Here is an 18,518-nt window from a genome sequence, read left to right as displayed (position 1 = left end):
CTCCGGAGTGATGAGGTCACTGGTGCGACAGGCCTCAAGCTGTACACCACCAAGTCACATGTCTGGAAAAAAGCCATCCCAAACGGACGCATAATCTCCAGAAAAGAGAAGAGAGTTTACAGCAAACAGAGCCTGTGAGTACATCCTGATTCTTTGTCACTCATCTGCACAATGTGCACACTAACGCATGATTCACCTGCCCTCTGCGTGACATCATTGTCTCCTAAAAGCACCAGCCAAGTGGGACTGCTTCCACAGTCAGCACTTTTAAGTTAACATAGATCTTTTATTACTATTCTTCTCTTTATTTATCCCCAAACTAAGCCATTAATCCCAACCATCGTAAAACAACCCGAGTTGCCATGGCATTTGCCACCCTGCCTTCCTGTGCCGCCTGCTGTCAGTCACCGCCGCAGTGCCCCAGCATGGCCTGGGCCTGCACTGGTTCCAGCTGCCTGGCAACCCTCCAGGTCTCCCTTTCTTGGTCCTCACAGTGTGCACTCAGTATCATCTCTGTGACCCCACACAAAGCCACGGCAAAGAGATGGGTTTCTACTCCCAAAGTTAATTCTGGCAGTTCCCAGCGTTTATTCCAGTCTCCACGTAAGACACCAGTCCCGTGGAGGGAAGGCAAGGCTCTGACTGTATTAATCTTCTCTTTTAGAGTACTCTGTCTCTAAAGGTCACACGGGGTACCATACCAGGCATGTCACCAATGCCCTGTCACATTCAAATTATCTCAGCAGGAAGGAGGACTTTCTAATTTTGAAACTAGTATTACAAGAATGATAGTTGTGGAACCACCACTTGACTGATTAAGACACTGGACCTGCTAACAACACAGGGGTGAAATGAGATGGAATTTCAAGGAACACAATGTTTAAGAGGAGTCTTCTAAAGAATAAGCTTCTCTTTCTCCAAGACATATGAAACTCACAAGGAAGTATATCCTAAAAGGCTGTGTTCTATGCTGAGGCAGTTTTTTTAAGCAATTCTGTTTAAGTAACTAAATGTAGAAACATATTTCCCTTAATTAGTGCAAACCTAGCTACAGAAACTGTATATGTAAGCCAAGATGAGGCCTGAGACTGAGAGAAACATTGCCTTGCTAAAATGTGCTCAGAAACTATGCTAAAATTAAACAGGATTTTTGTTTTTCATTTCTGTACTGGGATCAAATCCAGGGTTCTACCACTGAGCTACAACCCCACAGCATCCCTTCTTTCTCTTTAATATTGACACAAAGTTCCCCTAAGTTGCCCAGGCTGTCCTTTAATTTGTGGTCCCCCCCCCCTTGAGCTTCCTCAAGAGTAGGAATTACAGGTGTGTATCCCTGTGCACAACTGGATGAATCCTTAATGTAAATAGCTAGTACAATCCAGGAAGAAAAGCTTAGCCAACCCTGAGCAGGAAAGACCCCATGACCTGGCTCTGAAAGGGGCTGTGCCAGGCCAATGCCTACATCTTTGTCCCCGAGTGTCTCCAGCAGCAGTAGCAGGATGGTCTTGAAGTGCTCCTCCCAGACGCCCAGGCTGTCCTCTCGAGTGATTTTGAGCAGCTCCAGCAGGGCACCCTTCCGCTCCTCCACCCGCTCGTTGTGGTTTGACAGCTCTTTCAGTAGGTCTGCCACCAGGTCAGAATGATCAATAGGCACTGGTGACACAGAAGGGACAGACATTAGCTCAGTGGGCAGCCCCTCTGTGACCTCTCCCGCTGGCCCTTTGTGGGTGGCCTCCCTCAGCACAGCTCCGCTAGACCTTGCTACATTAACTGCGAGGACAGAGGGCAATGCTAGCTCTCTAGTGCCAGTGTTCTGTGCCTATAGCCCTCTTTTCCCATCTATTCCACACATGGGGAAAATGCAGCTCCCTCTCCATGCTCCTTCCTGTCCACCCCTGCCAAATTGTGTCTCAGTTGGAGCCCTGAGTCAAGTCCTCCATCGAGACCACTCTGATTGGTATCAGACCCACCCCAGCACACTCTTTTGTTCACGGGTCACTTCCTATTGCTTCTTTGAGTACCCATTCCCTTCTCTACTGCCCAGAGCTTGGGACTAGGCAGAGTGAACAAACATCAACCAAGGTGTCTGGACTAGCTGGATATGATGGCACATGAAGCCAGCAATGTGGGAGGCTGAGGCAGAAGGATATATAGTTCAAGCCCAGGCTGGACGACTTAGCAAGACTTTACCTCAAAATAAAAAAAAATGGCCCTGGCTTCAATCCCCAGTATCACTCTTAGCTTCCTGAAATAAAAAGTTCCTGGACTATTCAGACACTGTCCATTTGAAGATAGTGGCATTGGTCCAACATCACTCAGCAGTGTTACTGTAGCTTGGACTGTTTGTGTGGCAGAAGGGCACATCGTTTGTCTTCCTACATTCATTTACGAGACTTTAACTGTGCATATTTAACTTCACGTATGAGTATGGAGAAAAAAACCCAAATCATTAGGATCTATGTCAACAGGTATTTGCATATTTCTTTAGCTTTTGAGATTAGGGAATGAACACACAAGGAAGTCTGAACTGTTAAGGAACCATGTCATTTTGCCACATTATGTTTCTCTCCACCCTTTCAATGCCAGTTGGTAGATAAATAATAACTGACACAAGAATCTCTATTTGACCTGAATTAATCAAGATCAGTAATAGGCAAAAATGTGCCATTTCTACAAGCAATTAAAAAAGTCCATTTTGCCCAGAAAGCAAGAATCGTAACAAATACCCTCTAACTTTAGCTCCTGCCCCAGGAAGATACCAGGGCATGCACTGAGCTCCACCCACCAGCTGTGAGCCACTCATAACCATGAGACTTCATTCATAAGCCCAAGACCACTTCTGCTGTGGCCAACTGGACTATCAGGTCTCTTTGTTCTTCTGTGACGCTGAATCTGGTGTCTGTCTTTTGCTCAACCCTCCCCTCATACAAGGGTGATCATTATGAGCCTGTTGCCCAGTGGGCCTTGAGCAATATGGAACTAGGGACCATACCTCATTTTCCTCCTGGCCTGATACCCCACACCCTTCATGATGAACAGCTGGCACTGAGTGTTAACTGTTTATAGAGTTCTAATTGAGTTTCAAACTTTATTCAAGCTTCAAAAACAAACCGGCCTTCAAAATGCAAGATATGTAATTTAAAAAGTACTATGAAGGTAAAATAAACACACACAAGGGAGGTAGGAAAAAAAATTAAGTTCCAGATAAAAATAACATCAAATCAATATATACTGCCTGACTGGCTATTTAAGAACTGAGAGTGTATTTTTTTTTTTTTTTTTTTTTGATGCTGGGGCTTGAATCCAGGGCCTGGTGCTTGCTAAATATATGCTCTACCACTGGGCTGCACTCCTGGGCCCTGGATACTACATAGGAATCAGAAGAAAGCTCACACTAGTTCCATGCTGTACTACCTATGGAATATTATGGAGAAGTACCTTAATCTTTCTGATCTTTAGTTTCTTAACCTGTAAAATGGAAGCAACACCCTAATGTATGCATGACATTTAGCTCAGCACCAGGCACAGGTAGAGCCTCCCAGTTATGGTATCATAGTCAAGTGTGGCACAGCCCAGGAAGAGCTGGTCAGAACACTGTGCTAGGATGCCCTGGACCCTAGACCTGCACTGCCAAACTCCCACCCACTCAGGCTAGGTCCTTGGGGATCTTCCCTCTTGCTTCCATAACCAGACTGCAGGTTTACAGAGGATAGCAGCTGTCTGGGCTCTTGTTTCTGTGGGCCTCCCATTCTTAAGCATCCAGCAGGGCCTCCACAAGGAGTTTCTGAACAGATGGCTACTCAGAGCAGACCCAGAATTTGTTTAACTAGCTTGTTCAAAGCCAGTCTGCCTGGAGGAAAGCATGCTGAAGGCCCTGTTGGACAGCCAAACAGACACGAACCATCCCGAAGTTGCTCCATATCATCATCAAACATGGCCTCTTTCAGGGCTGTCTTGTCGTAGGTGTTTATGGTGTCTGAGTAGGGGTACGGGTTATAGTCACGTGCCCGTGGCCCCGGGAAGGCGCGTGGGGGCTGGGTGTTGAGGAGAGAGGTCTTGTTGTCCAGGGCAGTCCTGCCTCCTTCCATTTCATTGCTGCCCCGGCCCTCAGTGGCTGGGGATGCAGCTCCTCCATCCCGGGAAACCTGGAATACAGGACAGGGTCATTTCCCTTCTGAGACTTTCAACATACTTTTTTTCCCTTCTGATGCTCAGAAATATTAAAGAGGGCCAGAAATTTTCATTCAACAGACTGAAAGGCTGCTGTTCAGAGGGCATTATCATGTCCACAGCTCATCCTCCTCAAGCTCCAATGTAGGGCCCATGGGTATGAAACCTGACCATACCCCCTAACCTTCACAGCTATCCTGTGCATAGGTGCCTGCTTTTCCCACCAGATTGGAGATCCTGGGGAGTCCAAATGGTGTCTGGTGCAGGCTCACTATTTCTATTATATCACGGAACAAAAACACATCCATGATAAATGAAAACAAGCTCAGGACTACTGAAATTTTTAAAAGTAGCCTCAGGGCACTAAAACTAATACTGTTCTGATAATAGGACAAAAGTATTGATGAATCTCCACCACCACTGTGATCAGTGTTCAGAAGACTTTGTGACTATCATTTAATTGATCCCTACCCTAGTTCTCTATTAGCCGGAGGATACTTACAATATCGAAGTCCTTTTTGCCATCTCGTTTAATTGGCTCGTTCAGATCTTCCTGGCTTCGGAAACGAAACTTTTCAATGGCTTCTGTAACTCCACGCAAAGAACTATAGATTTCTTCAGAGTTTAGATTCTCTGTGTCATAGTCCAGCATGCTAAAGATCAAAAATATTTATTTCTTAAGTTGAAGTATACGCATAAAAATCAGGATATTGGCATATGTCACTGGTATAGAATGAGACGTAATTATACTTTTGTGGGTTTTTTTTTAGGTGATTTGTAATGAAAAAGAGACTTAAAAAAAAAAAAAAAAGTACCACCAGTGAGTAATTATACATCTTCCTGGTCAAATCTTGCCCCAAGCATTTTATAACAATACTCAAAAACTAGTGGAAAACAACAATAAACACAAGGACGTAAAAACTCAAATGTGTAACAACTGGTGACTGAACACATGAGGTAATGGAAGTGAAAACTATTTTTTTTTATCCTGAAGATGGAAAAAATGGTTGTTACTGGTCTCAAATATACAAACCTAAAAAAAGCACTTAAGGAATAAAACTTGCAACAGCAACACATTTCTGAGGAGCAAAGCAAACAACTTTACAAGGCAAGGCTATGCGTGCCAGGATCCAATCCAGAAAGCTGAGACTCCACTTGAAAGTATGAAACCGAAACCACCCTACATCCTAGGCATCTCACGTTATTCATATGGAAGCTTGTCATGAACACCGAACTCTTCTAGATGTTTCCACTTGGAGTTTTATAAAAGCAGATCTTCTTCTTATCATTATTTTTGTGGTGCTGGGGATTGGACCCAGGGTCTCATGCATGCAAAGCAAGAACTCTACTACTGAGCCACATCCCCAGCCAGCAGATCTTATGAAGAGGGCCACACTCCTGGATGGACACCTAAAAACACTTCTAAGGGGAAGAAATATTTGTCCCTCCTGGAAAAGAGATAGTAAATAAAACACAAAATAAAGCAACTATGCTAAAAGCCTTCTGGCAAATGTAATGTGGTCTGTCAATCAGTGCCCTTCAGATGTCTAAAAAGCATACTGAAACAGAGAATAATCCTGAGAATAAAAACCATCATTGTCCCTCACTATAAATGTAGAGAAAAGCATGGGATGGATACCAGAAAAAAGAAGCAAAGCGTGATGCAGCAGTCAACTAACGACAAAAAGTATAACTTGGTTTAAATGTCATTTGTTTCAAGACAGTATTCAAGAAATGATCAGCTAAGTTAGCCTAATGTAACCTGCACAAAGTCCTGAACTGTATGGAGAATTGCTAGAGACACTTAAAGAATCACTGGCTGTGTGCAAGTAAACATTTAACAGCATGAACGTCTAAAGAAAAGTAAACTGCTCTTTATAGGAGTAATAGTTGAAGGACTATGCATCCACTGGCAGGTACCTTCCTAAGGGCACCAAACAAAGCCTGTGCAGGCACGTTTCCTGCAACTTAAACACTTACTAAACCCATTTCCTTACCTTAAAAAAAAAAAAAAAAAAGATGAGCAGATGCTCTCATGTTATTTTGAAGTGGCCAGATATCTACTGAGTAGAGGGGACGGGACAATGGTTCCAGTGTCTTCTAAGATTAGCTCAGTTCTACAGCTGCTAAATGCCTCAACTCATTCTTAGAGATGGAAGTTCTTTGCCTAAGATTTCAAAATTGGCCCAGACACAATCATCCTCTCTGATGAATGGACGAAAAGTACACAGTCCATTTACATTTGGAAAGTTACCAAAAACATATGCCAATTCAAAGACTGGCTCTTGCACAGAAGAAAAAGAAATATGAATCTTGAGCACATTTGCTGCTGAAATTCCATGCACACATGGACAGGAGGCAGAGTAACAAACTTGAACAGCATTCAAGATTTCAACCCCTGTTAGGTCAAAAGACTATTTCTAAGGCAGCATCCCTGGATGCACAGAAAACATGGCTGGGGAGGACAGGTGTTCCCTGCCCCCTTTCTCTAGGAACACAGCAACAGCAGCCCATGTTGGGACAAAGGCATTTATACATCTGGCAGTATACTCTTTTACAATATCAAGATTGAGCGGTATGATTCAAATGAAAAAAAGATATAAAATGCAAAAAAAAAAGGCCTCAAAATACTTTGAATCACAATAACTAAAAATAACAGCATAGACCATGCAAAAAAAAAAAAAAAAAAAAAGGAAAAAAAAAAAAAAAACCAAAACAAAACTGAAATGGTGGGTGGATGAGAGGCAGTCTAGCAGAACGTTCAGTTAAGGGATGTCACAATATTATTTTCCATGTGTCGCTTCAGAGAATGTTGACTTTCAGATAATTCATCTCGTGATTCTCAACTTGAACTTTCTAAAACTATTTCATTTTGGTTCAATTAACTTTACCATTACAATAGCCTCTTTTGAAAGTAAAATAAAGGATTCTGCCTGTGAATGTTCCTCCGTATCAGTTTCAATGGATAAACCAATTCCAGCTGAAATTATGAGTCCAGGTGAGAGACATAACTGCTTCCTTAATAGGAAATGGACAGTTACTATTTTTGCTGTTTCTAAATTCTGGCTTAGTCTATCTTTTTTTTTAAAGCAGTATCTATGGAGTCCTCACTAGGGAGTGGCCACAAAATCTATCCTGCGTCCTGATGAGCAACACACAGGGAGATGGAGGCGGGGCCCAGCCACTGACTGGAGGAGGCTTCATTAGGTGACCCTCCACCCACCTCCTATGCCACAGTCTGTCTTGTTTCCGCTGGATAATCTTGGGACATAATCCTTTGGGGTAAAGGCCAGGTTCTGGTCATCTGTAAACACTCTGATTTGACCCCAGAGGGCTTCCTTAGGGTTCTTCAGATTAGGAAAAGTTACTCAATCAGTCAGCAGTCACTGACCTTTGGTCAGTGGTCACTCAGTGCTGCAGCTGAATTCAGCTGTGGGTCTTCACTGCACAGGACACAATGGTAGGTGGGCCCAAAAAGAGGTTGGGGTGAGGAAAACTGCACTCTGAGGCTCTCTTTTCATTTTGCAGTGAAAGGACACTGGGTATGGAATAGGGTAACTGTTCTGTTATTAAATAAAGTATTCTGGCAGAAAACAGGAATGAACATGGATTCCCTCCTAGTTTCCAGTCAAGTCTCTCCCTCTAATGCTTAGCAGAGCTCCAAGTATATATGAAGTAGTATTCATTAATGAGCTGGATCAACACATGTCACTATATGCTGTGGGCATGAGGATTCTGGGAATATGATGTCCTCAGAAGGAGCTGCGTTATGACCAGGAGGGAAGACTGGAGGGGGCGAGGTTCAGTGCAAGTCAAGTTGGGTAAGGCAATACATACGTTGGGAGACATATAGTCATTAAATTGTTCTGCAACCTGAGGCAAGGTTAACCTTAAAAAAATAAGTAGTGCTGGGCATGGTGGTACACGCCTGTAATCATAGCACTCCAGAAACTGAGGCAGGAGGATTCCAAGTTTGCGCTTGCTAATTTAGTGACTTAGTAAGACCTTGTCTCAAAGTAAAAAAAATAAAAAAGGACACACTAAAAAACTGCCGTGCTTTGTTAACATTAAAGACAGCAGCATTCTTATCTGCTTGCCCTAACTTTAAGTATCTAGAAACATTCACCACAGTTCTCTGTGTACTTTGGAAGTAACTTTTTGTGCTGTAAGAGCTTCTTTAAAAGAAAGCTGTTAAAAAGTATTCAGTCTATTTGCTTAGTGTGTTCAGCTTCCCTAGGATACAAAAGCAGGAATGCAAATCTTAGGTGCAATAGCTAGCTATGAAGCATTTTCAAAGTAAAAGACTTCCTTTTTTGGATCTTACCCTATCACAAAGAACACGAAATCCTCTTATAAAGTAAAGGGTAGTGAGACTGCCCTGAGTTCTGCTCATGTAATTACAGGACTCTGCCCCCCTCACTCCTGGAAATCTACACAGCCACCTGCAGCCCACAAGGACCTGCAGGATCTAACCTTGGGAGGCTAACCATGCTATGTCACCAGTGTCCGCAAGACTGGTGCAGCACTGACAGCGGGGGCTTGTGAGGAGACACACACCCTGCTGCTGGAGATGGAGCCTCTGTCTGAAGGGCAACAGTGCTCCTGCCTGGTCACACTTCTGTCTGACCTGTATGCTCAGACTACTGCCCTGTGACAGTACATAAGTAGCAGTACATGTAGCAACAGCAGGGCTGACAGCAGGATGTGCATTTGGGATGGTGCGAGTGTCGCCTGCCCCTTAGTGGAATGTCTCTGCACCTGAGAAGCATGCTGAGGAGATCATTCCCAGTGTCATCTGCTGTGTCCTCACAGTGGCCGAGCTCCTTGTGCATGCTTAGCATTGTACTGGGCCCAAGGCCCAAAAGAGCAGACAGTGAAGAGTCTGGTCAGGGGATGAGACGGTCACTGTTCCTGTCACACAGCAGCAGCTGGGCTCATGAGATTCAGCCAAGATTAAGCAGTGGCTCACACTTTGCATCAAGGCTCTTTTCTTTTGAGGCTAAGCTGAGGCAGGGACCATACTGCAGGAGCTGAGAGGCTTTCCCAAAGACCTGAGACGACCTTGGAAACAGAATAATATTGTGACACCTCAGACAAGGGTGACAGGTAGCTTGTTACCTGGGAGAGTAAGAGCGCCTGAGAGTCTTGTGGGAGGGAGCGGTGGGAATGGAGTTAGGCTGAGAAAAGGGAGGTGGGTGCTTCGATGACCCATCTGCACTCCAACCCCACAACCTACTGCAGTGATCAGAAGAGGAAAATCAGAGACAGAAATACAGCAGGCAAAGGGAAGGGGAAGAGGAAGACGCTGTGCACTAAGTGTCTTCGAGTCTCCTTTGTCCTTGACAAAGTTCTGGAGCAAAATTAGTACTTCACCACACAGAGAAAAAGAACACATTTCATTTTACAGTTGGTCCTCAGTGAGATGGCTTCATTCTTTTCTCTCTCAACCATGGGCTATATTTATCACTTAGAAATCACGTGAGACTGCTTGAGTGGCTAGGGGTGAATGTCTATGTGCACATGAGTGTGAGGGCACAGGGTGTGCGCATCTGTGTACCTCTGGTATGTTGTTTCAGCTAGTCCATCAGTTGTTCTAAAAGAACCCCTTGGACATTGACTTAAAGAGAAAAAAGGGACTGTGGCAGGAAGACTCAAGAGACCATGCTATACCAACCAGAGGACTCTGGTGGGGACGGGTGTGTTGTGTCTCTGAGCTGGGGCTCAATGAGGCAGATAAACCTCTTTCTGCAAGACCAGCAGTGCCCAAGTCTCTGCTGACCTGCTTGGGGGAAGGGCCCAAAATTGAATTCTTCCCCTTTCAGCATCTGATATGAACATTAGCATTCACCTGGGCATGCAAGCATGTATCTTCACCTCACAAATGTCACTACCGGACCAAGGCACACAGGCTCCAGGATAGAAAGATCTAACACTGCTGTTCAAAAGGACAGAAGAGAGACCAGGATGCGGAAGCTGAACTGGATGTAGAAGCAGACATGAATGTTGGCAGAGTTCACTGCATTCCCGTGGCTCCTACAGAACAGCTCTACTGGCACCAGTGGAGTTCTAAGAGCGGGCACCTTGCAGGCGGCTCCTTCCTGTGCCTGGCACTGGGATGCTGCCATTGCTCATGGAAATCAGACAGTCTAAAGACTCCTCTGGTCACACCGGGTGAGCATGGAGGCTCTAGAAGTGTGCAGCGACTCCCACGTAGGGGATCTGCTGAGGGGTGAGGAACAAGCAGACCATCTATAGCTGACTGCAGTTCTTCATTAACCCCTGCTGTGATTCTACACTCTGGATTCCCTGATGGGAGGAATGTATTTTGTTTTTGTTTTTGTAGAGACAGACTTTTGCTATGTATTCCAGGCTGGCCCTGAACTTACTACATAGCTCAGGCTGATCTCGAACATGTGATTGGGCTTATAAGTGTGTACTACCATGTCTGGTTTTCTGATGGAAAGAATGTAAAGTCCATGCAAAACTACTTTCTGTTGCTAGGGAACCCACTGGTAAGTTATGCAGAGCCATTCAAACATTGTATGTTTGCCAAGAATGCAAGGCAAACTAAGACCCCAGATACTTTGTTTTCTAAATGGGAATGAACTTCAGATAATTTCTGAAATTATCTTTGGTTTTTCATTTACCTTAAAAGTATTGGGTAAAATGGGCTACAAAACAAATATGTTCTCAATGATGAAAGAACTCTAGGTCATAAATCTCCAATCCATATATCAAGTAGTATTGTTTATTAGTTGGTAATAGGTAGTCATTCTTCTCTCACACAGAAATAATGATTAATGGGTGGTCACATTGATATTTTTGGCACTACTGCACTGATAAAAATGACTTTCTCATTATTGATTTTTAAAAAAATCTACCCAGTTGGATTCATTTGCCATTTGGGAATAATTTCTTATTATCACCATGATCCAAAAGCACAATATTTGGAAACAAAACAAAACCTTACTCATTTTGATACTCGAAATTAGTTTATTTATTCATTTATTTATTTAGGTTTTTTTGAGACTGGGTCTCACTATGCAGTTCAGGCTGGCCTTTAGCTCACTTTGTAGCACAAGTTGGTCTTGAACTTGTGACAATTTTCCTGCCTCAGCTTCCCGAGTGCTGGGATTATAGGTGTGTGCCACCACGCCTGGCTTAAAATTAGTTCAAAAACAAATAAGTGGTAATAGTATTCTCTCTTAAGAATAAAAGGCTATTATTGTATGATCATGATTCGAGTGAAACACACAGAAAAAACTGCTGAGCCTGTGTGCTACAGACTAGCCACCTCTTTTAGAATGTGGCACATATCAATGAGTGTAAGAATTCATTTCCCTTATAATTTTCCTGTTAGGAATTATGTAGTCTATCTACTTTCAGTGATAGGACAATGTGAGGCGGTTTTCCCCACCACTGGACAGCTTTTTCGTGTAAAAAAATCATTTTTTTTTTATTGAGCTAACATTGACTAAGGTTATTCAGTATTGAATGTGAACATTTTTAAAGAACCTACATAATGAAATAATTCCCTAAATAAGAATTTGTCCATAAGAAAATATGTAGGCCATGCTTGAACTTTTTAATATTGAAAGTAAATCTCATTTTTTCTACTGATCTGTAATCCTAAGAATAAAAATTAAGATGAGGCTAATTAAGAAGGATGGTGACCTGGAAAAATAAATTAAAACTTTTAACTATTTGGAGATGTGTGAAGATTAATTTCTAGCTAGTTCTTTAATGGATAGAATCTGCTAGCAGCTCCCACCAATTTTTTACCCCAGAATAAAATCCTTTTTGTTTATTACCTAAAAATGTGACAGCCAATGCTGTAATTAAAAGACATATGAGCTCTAGAGTGGGACTGGGGTGACTCCACTCCTGCGAGAGTCATTATGCAGACTCTGAAGCCACCGAGACCAAGCATGTTCTTTTTTTCTTGGTATGTAGCCCAGACTGCTGGTAAACCCAGCCATACTACTGCATCAACCTCCCAAGTGCTGGGATGACAGCTTCTCTTCCTAGGTCACTGTACAGATTGTCTAAGGCCAGTGTTGCATGGTCCCAACAGGAGTTTGAATGTGCATATCTAATTTGATTCTGACATTCTCAATCACAGTCCTCCACAGCAGAATTCTGCATCAAATGTAAGACACTTGGAATGGCCAGCTGGTTGAAAAATTACTCAAGACTTAGTGTAGACTATTGAGAGCTTAGCAGATGATTAAAGAAATACCTTCTTGAAGAACAGATGAGTTCTTTCATGGATTTTATGAAAAAATGTGACTTCTCATTTTGAAACTTAGAAAGATATTAAAGTGTTTAGAACTAGAAGAAGCACAGAGAAAACTAAGTACAAACCACTCTACTTTACCACCATACAATTGAAGCCTTTTGCCCAAGATGACAGTTATAACTGGAGTGAGGATTAGCAGCCATATTCCTCATTGGTAGTAAGCTGCATCCTAAGATCTAGAAACAGGCTGCACACTGGGGAGGTTCAGTTTCCTCGCTTCTGTGGAAGTGAGCTTACCTAGGAGACAGTCCACCATGGGAACAGTTGGTGGGGGAGGTTAGAGGGCTCGTCCTGCTGCTGGGGTGTCGTGAAGGCGTCCGGCCAATCGTATTGCTTGGAGATCCCTGGGGCAAAACCAGAGTATTTAAAGAGTTTTCTATAGAGTACAACCCCTTACTCCCCTGTATCTTCTATCCCACATGTAAACAAATGGGTAGATTCTGCCCCAAACAGCTTTTTATTCCTCCCTCCTCAGAATGGTGAGGTTTAAGAGCATGTAAACTAAATGTGGACAACAGCTGCACAGACATGCCTAGAAATGAATGACTAATGTTAGCTGTGTCAGACATGCCTGAGTATTTACATATTTGGAGTATTAAAAAGTAAGATGAACTCAATGATGAGTAAATAATGACAAAATATTAGTAAAAATTTAACTGACTCAACAACCTAATATACAAAAAAGGCTATCTAGAAATATCAGACTCACTCATCCACAGGGACCTGTCAAGGTAAGACAGCTCCCAACCCCTGGGTCACTTCCAGTGTACCAACTGGTAATCAGAAGCTGGGTGGCCCATCACCCAAGTCTAAACAAGGGACATACAGACATTACCACCAGCATGGAGCTTGAATTGTAACCTGGAGCACTCACCACACTGGTGTTACTAGAGTTCTTGAGGTGGTTATGCAGGAGTTTGGTGGCACCATCCTGAAACGTTTTCGGCAAGGCACCAAGTAACATGGTAAATTCAGGAGTGTTCAATTCAAACAGAGAGATCAGCACAATCTGTGCTGCCTAGAAAAAAGAACCATGATTAACTTACGTGATGAACAACAGCATATTCTGGTCAAAATGTTCATGAAAGTTGTTTTTAAAAGAAAACTTTTTAAAGTAAGTAAAATGTGGGGAAAATACCATGAGCTACAAATAATCTAATTTCATTCTGAAAAATAAACTTGGCTCCATTTTACTGCTCTGGTCTTCAATTTCCATAGCATATTAATACATTCCTGTAACTTTTTTCCCTTGTCATCTGGCAGTAGAAAGTTGATAAATCGATAAATAAAAATACTATAATAAGCTTAAGATTGTTTCCACTGTAAGAAGTCCAACCTGGACAGGCAGGGCTCCCAGAGCAGCCTGGAAAGAAGTTTCTACTCAAGCTCCAGAGATTTCTTATCTCACCTCACTCCTCTCAAATGAAAAATACTTAAAACATTAGAGTAAGTATACTCCCCAACTTTTATGGTACCCTCCTACTTTTATGCCAACAAACCAGTAAGAGACCTTGGGAAGCAAACTGGAGATAGATGGCATAAACTGAAAATTTTTCCTTTTGTCCTCTTTCCCTTAATAACTTAGACAGCACTGCAGGAGCACATGTAAGGATGGCGGCAAGCAGGAAGCAATGAGCTGAAAGGGGGTGGCCAGCTGAGACAGGCTTTCCCGAAGGCAACATGCTTTCTGTGGTACTGACCTAGGGCAGGCAATCTGTCCTTGATCAGTAATGCCTGAGGAATTAATTCCTGTATGAGGATTTTTATGTATAAGAGCTAAGCCAAAAGCAAATTTTAGTAAATGCCAATTGGCATTTCTTATTAAATTCTAAGAGTTAAAAATAAAAACATTAAGAAAAACTGTGTGAATATAATTTCTTTTTCATTTTTACTATTTAGACTAAATTTTAGGAATGCAGTAATTACTTGCAATATTTTTTTCATGACAAAGAATGTTACATTAAAAATGTGCTTGCTGAGAATTTCTCTGGCAATAAATGTCAGAAAACATCTCAATACTTTTTTTACAATGTTAAAATCAATTAATGTAGGCCTACTGCAACAAACACGCTACTTTAGTGCCTGGAGAAGGAAAAAAAAAATTCAAAGAGCCAAGTTGGAAAGTATCAGTATAATAATGTTTATGGAATCAAAAGTGACTTTAGCCTCCATCCAAATTAAATCACATCTGACCAGCATACTTTTATCACACAGGCAAAAGCACGATTACTGATTGCACTAAAACGTATTTTTTGTATTGCACTATTGAAAGATTTTAAATAAATCATCTTAAGGATTCTATTTCACAACCAATTTAATGTACTATTAACATATTTTGTATAACTGTGTAATAGAACATATTCCAAAAACCATGCAAAGAAACCTATATATTAAAAAAAATCATTACGTATTAGAAAAAAAACACATGCAGAAAAAAAACTGTACTACAAGGAGAAACAAAGTTGTAGACTAGGATTGTAGCAGAAGAAAACACCCATATTGTTGAACACTCATGTTGTCGATGTAATAAAGAATAAGCACTTAGGTTCCGTGGATTGGCATTTGAGAATTATAAAATGTATCACCGCATTCTTAAAACTGTATTTTTATGCTCTTCAAGAGACCATATTTGTTGTCAGCATGACAATGCTGCAAACTAATCTCAGGTCTTTCATGAAGCAAATTATAAACAGATCAGTGAATCTTTCAGGAACAGGAGGGCTACAAGACAGCAGACCTGAAAATGGTGCGAATTCATGAATACAATGACACACACCCATGGGGAGAGGAAAGTGCACTCAATTAGCCTTTGCTAAAATATTCCCAATTTGAATTTTTAGGAAAAAAAAATACCCTCAAAACCACACAGAATTCTGAATTTATAACCAGGCAACTAAGTGGGTATGTGTTTGTGTATTTTATACCTATTAATATGATTTGCTTTTATAATATATATATAGCCTAAGTAATTTTATACAGTTTACAAATTTACTCTTCAGTGTAAAGCTGCTTTCAAAGCAAAATATTCTCCTAATGAGATCCAGTCTCCAGAAATGTAAAGTTGTATTTAATTATGTTCTTAAAGGAGTTCACATTAAAGTTTTACAAGGAATAAGACAATTATGTTTCTAAAACATCTTATCTAAGATCCTCTTAGTTAATGAGAAATCAAAACACTGGAATCTGAGCAAGGAAGAAAGTGGGGTTGCTCCTATCATCATCAGTATGATCTCATTAACAGTCACGAACGACTGTGAAGCTGTTTGGAGAGATGCAGTTCAGAACAGCCTGGGGCTCAGGTGATGCTCATGAATGACTCAAATACAGAACACAGAACATGCCATGGTCTGTCTGCACCTCCGTGCTGCTATCTCACTCAGGCAGGGCCATTAGGCCACCAGAACTTCACAGTGCTGCCAATTTTTTCTAAGGAACTAAGTTAAGGGTAAATGACAACTGGATCATTTCAAAAGGAAATTATTTGTATCCCCTAATAGTAGAATCTGAGAGAGGGAAAGTAGAATAAAAAGTTCTCTAAATGTTACTGGTATTGTCTGACAAGAACTCACAGAGCCAGCAATAGCCTTGAATACTGCAAACCTTTCAGCACAGAGAAATTCTTCCCAGTAAACAGGATGTTACAGTTCTGAAAAATGCTTCGGTGTTGGTGTTAATTTGGGAGGGAAAATAAAGAGTTTTCTAATTTACTAAATAAATTTTACTGCTCCATTTAGGTCATTAAAACTGCCTCACAGAATCACCAAAGGGAAGGTATTCTTAAACCTTCAGATAGTTCTCATGCTGAATCTCTCCTTCTCACTCTTCCATGAAAATCCGGTAAAAATCTATATTCAACATGACTATATCACTGGGAGGTGGATAATCATAAAATATATCTTAACACCAACACTGATGCAGGGACAAACGCATGCTCACACAATATTATAGAAATTCCACGTCTTTCAAATTCTTGCTGGTTTCATCACAAGGGTATTATTAATCCAAAGCGCAAACAGTAAGGTATGTTGTTTGAAATTAGTAAGCAGTTTCCAATCTACCTGTTTACAATTTTCTTCCAAGTTGCCTTCTCCAGGCCCAGAGCAGGTGGAAGTGGACCTAGTAGGGACATCCTCACCTACTCGACTACGCTGAAGCGGGGACTGGCAACAGGAGAGGGGAGGGCCGGGTCAGAGAGAGTAGCGAGTGCTTAGCCAAGGCTGTTAGCTGAAAGAGTATATGGCTTTGTATATAAAATCAAAAGCTCAAGAACTCTCAGCAATTAAGGCCTTTCCCCAGTCAGCAGAGCCCTCTCTGAAAGCAGGAATATTACTGATTTAGGCGATCAGAGGTCAAGATGAGCCATGAAAGGGATGACAGTAATAGTTGAGATTCAAATTTCATCCAGTGATAAAGCACTTAGCATTTAGTTTAGATCCCACTGCCCCTAGATTAGAGATTTCTTACAAAGTTATGTAGACATTTCACCTTTTTAAGGGTGTTAATCTGCTCTAGCCAACAGTATCTTTTTATATCCTAGGATTTTTTTTGCCATGCTGTCATTCCCACATTTCTCAAAATGACATTGGAGGGCCAAGGAATAACTTAACTATGGAAGATTCCTGCTGACGCACTGAAAGAGGAACCAAAATAAAAGATAAGAAATGTAAAAGCATTTTGAGTCCTAAAATATATAAACATACAATTAAAATTTTTATGCTGTTATTGCATTTCCTTCATAAATACCTACAAAAATCTGTACTTCATTTGTTCATAAGCAACAATGCAACAACAAAATAATCCTTGCAACAACAAGAGGAGCAGCCACAGTATATTAACTCTTATTTGCTGATATTTTCATACACTACTGTAATCCCTCTAATACTACTTGGAGCAAGCAGTCCCATTCCCACTTTACAGATAACAAACAAGAACCTGGAGATTAAATGACTTGGTCACACAACAGAGACAGAAGTCAAAGGGAGGTCAAACACTGGAATCTACTTTCTTTCTATGAGTAAGAAATCCTATTACCTTAAATCAAGCATGATGTATTGAGAAAACTTTAACAGACCTCTGCAGAGTTTGCTCATGCAACTACTCAGAACCTTCCTTAAAAAAATGAATCCAAATTTGTCTGTCTTATTAAGCATGCCTCATTGGTGGCTAGCTGTGCTCTGGTTTTTAAAACATCATTTTAAAAATACCTTTTTCCTCTACAGTGTGAAATACCCAAGTGCTGAGCTAAGAAGGGAACAAAAAATTACTAAAAGTGCTGAAGTCAGTGAACCTGAGTCGTATCAACTTGTATCAGTTTAAAATGGTGCAAGAGTACTCTCACAGAGATGATCTCAAGAATGAATTGTGTGGTCTGCAAACTCCTCAACTAGTACTTGCATAAAACTCACATGCTCAGAGGTAGGTTTATAAGGGTTTACTGTGTAGATTTCAGACTGAAGGTTTCCTCTATTCTTTAGAAAATGAACAGTATAATGATATGCTGCCTGCAAACACTTCAGGTGTTATTTGCATAAAATAACTTCCTTTAGAGATGGGTCCATAAGGGTGTATTGTATAAATTTCAGACTAAAGGATTCTTCCAGTTAAAGGTAACCCCATGGAACTGTTAAATACTGAAAATAAGCCTCATACTATTGTTAATAAATAACCTCATAGTACTGTTTAAAATAGACATTTATCTTTAGTGCATTCACTCATCTAGATTAGAATGATATATTTCTAAAAAGTTATAATTCAGAATGAAGAGCAGACTGACATAAGCTACATAACAACTTCTATGTATTTGAATTTATTTAGGCACTTATCCATTCAGATAATATTTCATATACATAATATATTCTTTGTGTAAGGCATCACAACAGCAACTATATTTACAAATGTTCCCTGGATGCAACCTTAAAACAAGATATTTAAATAACAGTGAATCTGTCTTCAAGGACTAAAATGTAGTTCCTAAGGTATAGAATATGGCTGAGGGATTATGAGGCAAAAGAATCTGTATCTGAATCAAATAATAAGGCTTGCTAGTAGG

General features: G+C 41.1%; 1 protein-coding gene across 50 annotated transcripts in view; it reads right to left on the bottom strand.

Annotated features, from left to right (window-relative positions):
• The window catches only part of Clasp1 (cytoplasmic linker associated protein 1), a 233,682-nt gene that overhangs the window by 16,543 nt on the left and 198,621 nt on the right, over window positions 1-18,518 (bottom strand). For 21 of the 50 annotated variants that reach the window (XM_063258886.1, XM_063258889.1, XM_063258894.1 and 18 more), the window contains 5 exons: window positions 13,344-13,487; window positions 12,707-12,813; window positions 4,673-4,823; window positions 3,902-4,145; window positions 1,463-1,653 (listed from right to left, as the gene is read on the bottom strand). In XM_063258886.1, the coding sequence (XP_063114956.1) occupies window positions 1,463-1,653; window positions 3,902-4,145; window positions 4,673-4,823; window positions 12,707-12,813; window positions 13,344-13,487 (837 nt within the window). Of the gene's footprint in view, window positions 1-1,462; window positions 1,654-3,901; window positions 4,146-4,672; window positions 4,824-9,288; window positions 9,406-12,706; window positions 12,814-13,343; window positions 13,488-16,527; window positions 16,630-18,518 lie in introns of all 50 variants that reach the window. The other 29 variants (XM_063258869.1, XM_063258871.1, XM_063258873.1 and 26 more) reach the window with 3 other exon arrangements.

The sequence above is a fragment of the Cavia porcellus genome, unplaced genomic scaffold, assembly GCF_034190915.1.
Source record: "Cavia porcellus strain 051 isolate PalLab524CR breed Dunkin Hartley unplaced genomic scaffold, mCavPor4.1 scaffold_12, whole genome shotgun sequence".
Taxonomy (NCBI): domain Eukaryota; kingdom Metazoa; phylum Chordata; class Mammalia; order Rodentia; family Caviidae; genus Cavia; species Cavia porcellus.
The sequence above is the reverse complement of the archived record's forward strand: the minus strand, read 5'-3'. Positions and strand labels throughout refer to the sequence as shown.